Source organism: Centroberyx affinis, unplaced genomic scaffold (assembly GCF_046629955.1).
Source record: "Centroberyx affinis isolate AG114_WGS23_722 - 3 ecotype Tasmania unplaced genomic scaffold, CSIRO-AGI_Caff_v1 ptg002739l_1, whole genome shotgun sequence".
Lineage (NCBI taxonomy): Eukaryota > Metazoa > Chordata > Actinopteri > Beryciformes > Berycidae > Centroberyx > Centroberyx affinis.
The window spans coordinates 127,047-137,610 of record NW_027280905.1 but is presented as its reverse complement, the minus strand read 5'-3'; the positions used below and the strand labels follow the sequence as shown (position 1 = coordinate 137,610).

Sequence of the window (10,564 nt, the reverse complement as noted above, 5' to 3'; positions counted from 1 at the left end):
TTAATTCTACACAATTACTAATGAGCATTTTATTGAAAAAGAAAGAATTCTGCAATCTACTGTATGTTTCTCAAATTAAAGGAATTTACTGAAATAAATAAAAGCCAATAGAAAGAGCTTGTATGGTTACATGACTGTTATTTTCCTGCATAGGCTACTTAAATTATTTAATGTTTGACTGATATCAAAGCTTGAAAAAAATGTCTTTACTTTAAAGGTAACCAACACATAGAGAGCAGAAATTAACCATATCTATTCCACACTGATTAAACAGACAAGTCCTAAGATTAGAAATACAATCAGCTGTTCTCAGTCATTGTTGCCATGAGCTGTGGACCTCCAATATGGCCGCCAGAGGGCAGCATCCATCAGCTGAAAGCCCTCTATAGAATATGATAACCTGATCCTCACAGAAATGTCCTCTGTCAGCAGTCTGCTGTTCAGAGAGCAGTTCCTCTGTTCTTTCTGTCTGGATGTGCTCAACAATTCACACAATTTGTGTAAAACCTGAATCACACACACTGGGAGAGGAGGATCACACTCTGAATGTGCAACAAATCAAAGAAGCAACAACACACGCATTCATGGACACACACACTCTTACACACACTGTAATGATTAAGATGTAATGAAGATAGAGTTGCTGTCTCTTTCTGTCTGGCCAGGTGTGTGTTGCTGTATGAACAGCTGCACAGGAAGAGTGACAACAACACAGCAGACTGATACTGTGATGACAACTGGGAAATTCTCTTTTCCTTTCCACCGTCCAGGGAGGTCAGAGGTGTCAATGTAGTCATGTCCAACACTGACTGAGGAAACAAAACATTACCAGTTTACCTGCAGTAAGAGGCGGAGCAACACTGGAGAGACAGGAGTGTTTCAGCGTCACATTCCTGAAGTCAAATTGAAAAAAAAAAAAAAAAAAGGAAATACACACTTTCAAAAAGTCAGGTCAGTCAATCAGCTGATGAAGCCTAGAGGCAAAACATTGTCTTTTCTTTTCAGTTTGCTAAGCTGCATATTTTTTATTTGAAACATGTAAAATAAATCAAGATATCTTTTTGAGAGTGTAGATTTTCTTTTTTCTTTTTATTTTAATACTATAAAGTGGATTACAGTATAAAACATAATATTCTCCTGTAGAGTGACCATTTTAAATTCTTCTTAAATGTCTGATGAAGCCTCCACTCAGCAGGTTTACCTCATTTGAATTAGAGGAGCTGCTGCTGTCGGCCAATCAGAGTCCAGTATTGTGAGGACTTAAGTCTACAAATTCATTCAATAAACACCCTTTTAACTACATTACATTTATTTGGAAATCATCATGAACAGCATTCGTTTTATCCTGAGCCACAGTTTATTTGAAGACAAAATATGACAATTGATTAATATGGGATCTTTAAGTATTAAACGATCGTATCCTGGGCAATTTACAGTGAATGCAACAGTAGCTTCAATTCCTAGATCACCAACTTTTTTATGAATTGTGTTTGGTGTAAATGGAGGAGGAAGGAGAGGATTGTATAATGATGATGTCACCAGGTATCAATAAAATCCTAAAGTTGAAATACTGGAAAATGTATCCACAAGGTCTGGGATTACTACACTCTTACATTAAAGTTATAGCATCCTGGTTCAATTGATAAAAGATAATAATACATATGAAATCTCTAGATTATTACCTTTGCACAGTGGAGGACTCATACATGACACCAGAGACAATTAAGTTTGTTTCAAACTTTAAATTTGAATGTTTGTCTCTTATGAAACCAAACATGCATTCACATTCATATCATGAAACCTGGAGTACAGTATTTCACCATTCTCAAAAATGTTAAAAAAAAACAAAAAACACAGAAAATAAATCCTATCTAGCTGCAGCGTTACTTATAGTTGTGCACAACCACCTGGTTAATAAGAGTTATGAGCTCAGTTTTGTTTGTCTTTCTTTTCTTGGGGAAGTGTCCAAAAAAAAAAAAATCAAATCAAATAGTTTCTTGATGGTGCCTTTAACCCTGAAGTCTTTTAATCCATGTAAGGGGCGATCTTACTTGAAGAGAAGAATAGATGACTGGAAAAGTTAGTTAAAACCCACTTGGTCGATGTCTGCAGAGCGGTCCAATCGGCAGTGGAGAAGATGGCGGCCCCTTCTCGCCCGTCTCCCGCGCTGACACAGTCACACAAGCAGGATCACTATTTCAGAAGTAAGATTTTAGAAACAATATTCCGACAGATACTCCACGGCAGTACTAGTATTGAAGCACTTACATTACTCCTTGACTCCCTGTCTCTCAAGAGTAAAGACCAAGCTAGGAATCTTGGTGTTATTATGGATGCCGATCTCAATTTTAACAAACACATCAATACCATTACAAGATCTGCCTTTTATCATCTTAAGAATATAACCAAAGTATGGGGTCTTATGTCAAAACCTGATTTAGAAAAGCTGATACATGCTTTCATTACCAGCAGGTTAGACTACTGCAATGGTCTTCTCTCTGGTCTCCCCAAAAAAACTCTGGGGCGGTTACAGCTCATCCAGAATGCTGCTGCCAGAGTTCTGACTAAGACTAAGAACACAGAACACATTACACCAGTTCTTAGGTCACTGCATTGGCTTCCAGTGTGCCATAGAATTGATTTTAAAATCCTGCTGCTTGTCTATAAAGCGCTAAATGGCTTAGCTCCAAAATACATTTCTGACCTGCTCCTATAGGATATGAGCCACCCAGACCTCTGAGGTCATCTGGGACCGGTCTGTTAGTTGTTCCCAGGGTGAAAACTAAATCAGGTGAAGCTGCTTTTAGAAATTATGCTCCCAATTACTGGAATAAACTTCCAGAAGCACTGAGATGTGCTCCCACTGTCAGCTCTTTTAAAAGTCGGCTCAAAACGTTCCTTTGCTCTGTGGCCTCTGCTAAATCATCTGTACGTAGATGTAACAGGTGTTATCTTTATTTATTTATTTTATTTATGTTTTACCTATTTTATACAAAATTATTCATCAATTGGCCTCACAAACAGGATCCCAACAGGAGTCTAGATGAACTCTGGTGAGTAGTTTCTCTGCTCTGATGGGATCCTCAAACCTGTATTGAGAATTGAAGGATTTCTTGAAGTTTATAATTGTAATTGTTTAGATGATCTGTGTATTGTTCTAAAGGAACAAGTCCTATAGGGGCTGTGGGGCCTGCCTACAGGGTGGGGTAAGACCACTGGAAAGACTCTAGGCTCCTTCGAAGAATCCTTCAAAATCTCATCTAAATTGATTTCCTTTTGAGAGGAAAAATTGAGGGAGTCACTCTCAGAGAAGCTCCAGTGTTTCCGGGAGGTCTTTTAGGTGGTGATTATCTTTGAATATCCTCAGGGGTAAGGCACACTTAATTTGATACTGGCTGACCAGAGGTGTCACCAGTGTGAGAGTCACTGCTCAATATCTTTCTTTCTTTCTTTTCTAATGTCATTTTAAATAGTTGTGAAGGGTGTATGTATTTTTTTTGTTTTATGTGAAGAACATTGTATTTTCTTTGTGTATGAAATGTGCTATATAAATAAAGTTTGCCTAAAGTTTGCCTTACTTTCTTATACAGAGCTCATACACAATGTTCTCTTTCTCTCTTCAGGAGTTTTCACAGTGCAATACACATGTGCCATCCATCCACACAACATGGCATTACCGTAAAGCACTTTGACTGCCGAAAAATTGTATAGCCCTTGCCTTGTGTGTATTTGGATCAAAATGCAACAGAAAATGCAAGATGACATTGATTACTACAGTGTGAGTTCATTATGTGGGTTACATCGACACACAGGGAGATGAGGGGTAAGTGAAGTGTTTCATTCCAAAACACTATATATCAATTTTGAGGGAAAGGCTGCTGCCTGAAATTCATGTCTTCATATTCAAAAAAATACAGATGATTCCTGGTATCGAAAATGTTTGGTTTTGTATGTCAGTTTTCAGTCGTTTAACATTAGAGTAAATGTCACTGTTTTCAAATGGTGGATATCTCGTTTTGGAATGAATCTCCTCCAGCTGATGTGGGAAGTTTCCCTCCAGCTTCTTCTCCTCCACCTCCACCACTAGGGGGCGCTCTCCACCAAACCAGCTCCTCCTCATCCTCGGGGCAGACTGAAGGTGCTGCACAGCCTCCTGCAGACTAAACATATCACACCAGTGTAGTTAAAACGGGTTCCTCACGTTATACTTTTTAAAATCCCATACTTTTTCCAGACCTTTAACGTCTTGACTGGATTTGATGATTTCGGTCAGCGTTCAGTGTGAAATGTTTCTTACAAAAGGACTGCAAGGTTACAATTATGTGAAATATGATTGTATATTGGAACAGAACATTTTTTCCACATTTCCAAAATTTTTGTGCAGTTCCCAAACTTTTCAAGACCAAGAAATGATCAAATCCACTTTCCATGTATTTCAAGATTTTCCAGACTGTTCCCTGAAGTGAAGGTCGTGTTTATAAAGTCTTCCCTTCATGCCTCCTCCACAACTGAATATTCATTTCATTATGGTACACCAGCAGCCCATTCATTCCTATGGGAGACAGTTTTGACGGAGTGACAACGCAACGCCCCCTTCAGGACAATCGGTTGCGTTGGCAGCGGAGTGATGGATACATTGGAAAACCCGACTTTGCTTTGTCTCCAGTCCGTCTCGACTCTGTTAACTTAACCAAAAGTTGTATTCTTGCTTGGATTCAAGGCTATTTTTGATTTTTTCTTGTCTTTTAATACAATAGTAAATGACTGAGAAAGTCGATATGCTGGGTATGTAAAATCAACACCTGTTCTATTATATGTAAGCAATTGAAGAAGAACAAAGAAGAGCGTCCCATCCCACCTAATTGAGATGCCGTATATTTGCTCTATTTGCCCAAATTAAGTTCTGGTGTCAGGTATGGAAACTTCTCTGCCAAATGGAAAAACTAACACAAACGTGAGACTTTTACTTTGAAAAAACCCAGCAACTTCCTTCCCAGTTATGACTACTTCCTGTTGTAATTTTTCCTTGGAATTGGAGGCTAAAAGTGCTATACAAGCAGAATTGTGTTTCCACAGTTGTAAAACACAATACACATTTGTCTTTAGAGACATAATGGTGATATGTAATTGTAAGCTGAGGATTGTACCTGCAAGCTGTGGGTTACAATCCTGTTTATAGATTTAGAGAACTGAGATTGGGTTTTCAAATCACTTTTTTACAGCATTTCACAATTTTGAGTTTATGTACGTGAAAAAGCTATATTGGTTGTGGTGGCGTTGGCTCACAGAACATCTAATGTGGTGCACATTTAAACACAGGATCCAGGAAGCCGTTCCAACCATTTATTGTAATCAAGGTGGACTGAAATGGGTAACAGTTGGATGGTGGTTGGTGGTTGATTTTTTCTATACAAAGAAATATTAAAAGAAAATATTACATATCTCATTGTATCAAACAAATAATAATAAATTAGGTAAATTAGGTTATCGTTTTAACTTACATCATTAATGCATCCACAATCTGGCATTCCACCCTTTTCTCCTTAATTAACAGGATTAAACTCAGGAATCTATCATAATAAATACAATCTGTTAACTTTCAAAAAATACATGCCAACCAAATAACATGTTATAAAGTTGAAAAGTCCTTATATAACTCACATCAGTTCTCTCTTTGTTCTGCCTGGAATGGTTTGGAGGGAAAAGAGGAGAGTCACCGCCCTGAAGGGTGGAGTTATATAATCTTGGGGGAGTGGTCTAGTCAGGAGTGGCAGTCTAGGTGATGATGCAGGTGGGGTGGAGACTTGTGATTTAACAGTATGATTTGTTTTGGGGAAAATATAAATCCATATGAACAGCTGCAGAGGAAGAGTGACAACAACACAGCAGACTGATACTGTGATGACAACTACGAAATTCTCTTTTCCTTTCCACCGTTCAGGGAGGTCAGAGGTGTCAATGTAGTCATGTCCAACACTGACTGAGGAAACAAAACATTACCAGTTTACCTGCAGTAAGAGGCGGAGCAACACTGGAGAGACAGGAGTGTGTCAGCGTCACATTCCTGAAGTGAAACTAAAAGTAACTCAGAGCGACAGCACTGCTGCAGTAAGAAGAGTCTCTCTCTTTCTCTCGAAAGAAAAATAAACCTAAGTTCATCAGGCCTTTCTCAACAATACAGCAGAGTCTTAGACGAACACAGGTGAGTACAGCAGATAATATTTACTGTTTAAACAGAGCAGTGACACATAATTGAGCTGTATCCAGATGGGATGTTTCCCTGTTTTCATTTTGCACTGATACTTGACAAATGACGTTTTCAGTGAAGTGCAATTTAACTACATAACTCAAAACGACTTTTGCTAGTATTCCAGTAATCTAACTTTGATATTTTCTACTATGAATATTCAAGAATTATGTGTTACAGCATTGTTATTTCACACTTTCACTTTAGGTCTCAGTGTCTAGATATGTCTGCTGCCAGCAGTCTCCTATCTGAAGAGCAGTTTCTGTGCTCCATCTGTCTGGATGTGTTCACTGATCCAGTCTCCATACCATGTGGACACAACTTCTGCAAAAACTGTATCACACAGCACTGGGATGTTAGTGTCCAGTTCCAGTGTCCCATGTGTAAAAAGCTTTTCTACAGAAGACCTGAGCTGCAGGTGAATACTTTCATATCTGAGATGGCTGCTCAGTTCAGAAAGTCAGCTCAGATGAAAGCCAGCAGCTGCCCAGACCAACGATGTGCCAAACCAGGAGAAGTTCCCTGTGACGTCTGCACTGGGACCAAACTGAAGGCCCTGAAGTCCTGCCTGGTGTGTCTGGCCTCCTACTGTGAGACTCACCTGGAGCCTCATCAGACAATGACAGGTCTGAAAAAACACATGCTGATCAATCCTGTGGAGAACCTGCAAGACAGGATGTGTAAAGAGCATGATAAACCACTGGAGCTGTTCTGCAAGACTGACCAGATGTGTGTGTGTCTGCTCTGCACTGTTTTAGACCACAAGTCACATGATATTGTTCCTCTGAAAGAAGAATATAAAGGAAAGAAGGCTGAGCTGGGGAAGACAGAGGCTGAAATTCAGCAGAAGATCCAGGAGAGACAACTGAAGATTCAGGAGATCAAACACTCAGTAGAGCTCAGCAAGGAAGATGCAGACAGAGAGATAGCAGACAGTGTGCGGGTCTTCACTGCTCTGATGCAGTCTGTTGAGAGAGGCCAGGCTGAGCTCACTGAGACGATCGAAGAGAAGCAGAAAACAACAGAGAAACAGGCTGAAGGCTTCATCAAAGAGTTGGAACAGGAAATCTCTGAGCTGATGAAGAGAACCGCTGAGGTGGAGCAGCTCTCACGCACTGAAGACCACCTCCACCTCCTCCAAAGCTTCCCATCCCTGAACACTCCTCCACACACCAAGGACTGGACAGAGGTCAGTGTCCATCGCTCATCATGTGAGGGGACTGTGAGGAGAGCTGTGGCTCAGCTGGAGGAGACACTCAGGAAAGAGATGGAGAAGCTGCTAGAGGCTGAGCTGAAGAGGGTCCAGCAGTATGCAGTGGATGTGACTCTGGATCCTGATACAGCACATCCTGAACTCATCCTGTCTGATGATGGGAAACAAGTAAAAGATGGTGATGTAAAGAAGAATCTCCCAAAAACCCCAGAGAGATTTTCTCAATGTGCCAATGTTTTAGGAAAGCAGAACTTCTCTTCAGGAAGGTTTTACTACGAGGTTCAGGTTAAAGGGAAGACTGAGTGGGATTTAGGAGTGGCCAGAGGGTCGATCAGCAGGAAGGGAAAAATCACCCTGAGCCCCAAGAAAGGCTACTGGACTATATGTTTAATGAATGGAAATGAGTACAAAGCTCTTGCTGGCCCTTCTGTCCTCCTCTCTCTGAAATCGAAGCCTCAGAAGGTGGGGGTGTTTGTGGATTATGAGGAGGGTCTGGTCTCCTTTTATGACGTAGATGCTGCAGCTCTTATCTACTCCTATACTGGCTGCACCTTCACTGAGAAACTCTACCCATTCTTCAGTCCCTGTCCTAATGATGGTGGTAAAAACTCCGCCCCTCTGATCATCTCTCCTGTCAATCACACAGATTAGAGTAATCATTTGTTTTTCTCAGATAGGATTCACTGTCATTTAAGATAACAAATTTACACACGTTGTTTTTTCAGGTAACTGTTATAGCCATTGCAATGTTGAATTTTTTTTTTGTAAAACAGAAAAAACACTTCACAGACTTGTCTTAAGCACATTTGAAGATTAATTTGTTCTTTCAATGGAGCTCTCCACTGAGAGAAGAATCAGACAAACTCCCTGTCGGTGAAAAAAAGCCCAGTAACTACTAATGTCTCTTGTCTCTTTACCTTTCTTCTTCGTGGCAAAATGATTTCGTTTTATCATGAAAAAAACAAAACAATGTTAGTTAGAGTTAATGAACCGTTAAACTCCAAATTCTGGTTAATATGGTGAATTCAGTATTTTTCTTTATATCCTGTTTTTCTTTTATGTATGGTATTACTACTTGTTGCAGCAAACACAGGGATCATTAAAACTTCATTGAATCTAATCACTATTGCAGGAGTGTGAAAACTAACAATTTTCCAGTTTCATTGTAACATGTCCAGGTGATGAACTAAAAAGGTGATTACTGTCATAGCAGTGTACATATACTGAGCATTTTAATTCTACACAATTACTAATGAGTATTTTATTGAAAAAGAAAGAACTCTGCAATCTACTGTATGTTTCTCAAAGTAAAAGAATTTACTGAAATAAATAAAAGCCAACAGAAAGAGCTTGTATGGTTACATGACTGTTATTTTCCTGCATAGGCTACTTCAATTATTTAATGTTTGATTGATATCAAAGCTTGAAAAATGTCTTTACTTTAAAGGTAATCAACACATAGAGAACATAAATGAACCATATCTATTCCACACTGATTAAACAGACAAGCCTTAAGATTAGAAATACAATCAGCTGTTCTCAGTCATTGTTGCCATGAGCTGTGGCCCTCCAATATGGCCGCCAGAGGGCAGCATCCATCAGCTGAAAGCCCTCTATAGAATATGATAACCTGATCCTCACAGAAATGTCCTCTGTCAGCAGTCTGCTGTTCAGAGAGCAGTTCCTCTGTTCTTTCTGTCTGGATGTGCTCAACAATTCACACAACTTGAGTAAAACCTGAATCACACACACTGGGAGAGGAGGATCACACTCTGAATGTACAACAAATCAGAGAAGCAACAACACACACATTCATGGACACACACACACTCTTACACACACTGTAATGATTAAGATGTAATGAAGATAGAGTTGCTGTCTCTTTCTGTCTGGCCAGGTGTGTGTTGCTGTATGAACAGCTGCACAGGAAGAGTGACAACAACACAGCAGACTGATACTGTGATGACAACTGGGAAATTCTCTTTTCCTTTCCACCGTCCAGGGAGGTCAGAGGTGTCAATGTAGTCATGTCCAACACTGACTGAGGAAACAAAACATTACCAGTTTACCTGCAGTAAGAGGCGGAGCAACACTGGAGAGACAGGAGTGTTTCAACATCACATTCCTGAAGTCAAATTGAAAGTAACTCAGAGCGACAGCACTGCTGCAGTTAGAAGAGTCTCTCTCTTTCTCTCAAAAGAAAAATAAACAGAAGTTCATCAGGCCTTTCTCAACAATACAGCAGAGTCTTAGACGGACACAGGTGAGTACAGCAGATAATATTTACTGTTTAAACAGAGAGCAGTGACACATAATTGAGCTGTATCCAGATGGGATGTTTCCCTGTGTTCATCATACACTGACACTTGTCAAATGAAGGTTTCAATGAAGTGCAATTTAAAAATGTAACTAAAGTTACTTTTGCTAGTATTCCAATAACCTAACTTTGATATCTGCTTATACATAAAGTAGGCCTAAGGCTTCTCTGGTGCATTGATTTCAAACAGTCAATTAAAAAATTAAAAAAAGGAAACACACTCAAAAAGTCAGGTCAGTCAATCAGCTGAAGAAGCCTAGAGGAAAAACATTGTCTTTTCTTGTCAGTTTGCTAAGCTGCATTTTTTTTTTTAAACCTGTAAAATAATCAATATATCGTTTTGAGAGTGCGATAAACAATAAAAGGTCTTACAGTATAAAACATAATATTCTCCTGTAGAGTGACCATTTTAAATTCTTCTTAAATGTTTGATGAAGCCTCCACTCAGCAGGTTTACCTCATTTGAATTAGAGGAGCTGCTGCTGTCGGCCAATCAGAGTCCAGTATTGTGAGGACTTAAGTCTACAAATTCATTCAATAAACACCCTTTTAACTACATTACATTTATTTGGAAAACATCATGAACAGCATTCGTTTTATCCTGAGCCACAGTTTATTTGAAAACGAAATATGACAATTGATTAATATGGGATCTTTAAGTATTAAACGATCGTATCCTGGGCAATTTACAATGAATGCAACAGTAGCTTCAATTCCTAGATCACCAACTTTTTTATGAATTGTGTTTGGTGTAAATGGAGGAGGAAGGAGAGGATTGTATAATGAT

The 10,564-nt window shown here is 39.3% G+C and overlaps 1 protein-coding gene across 1 annotated transcript; it reads left to right on the top strand.

Moving 5' to 3' along the window:
- The first annotated feature begins 6,097 nt into the window (after positions 1 to 6,097).
- LOC139657672 (E3 ubiquitin-protein ligase TRIM39-like) lies at positions 6,098 to 8,797 on the top strand. Its single transcript, XM_071535579.1, has 2 exons — positions 6,098 to 6,202; positions 6,462 to 8,797. Exon 2 carries the CDS (start codon positions 6,471 to 6,473, stop codon positions 8,109 to 8,111), a length of 1,641 nt encoding a protein of 546 aa, XP_071391680.1. The 5' UTR covers positions 6,098 to 6,202; positions 6,462 to 6,470; the 3' UTR covers positions 8,112 to 8,797.
- The last annotated feature ends 1,767 nt before the right edge of the window (positions 8,798 to 10,564 follow it).

Excerpts from the sequence above, each read along its gene's own strand:
- LOC139657672 (XM_071535579.1), top strand. The coding sequence starts at position 6,471 with ATGTCTGCTGCCAGCAGTCTCCTATCTGAAGAGCAGTTTCTGTGCTCC.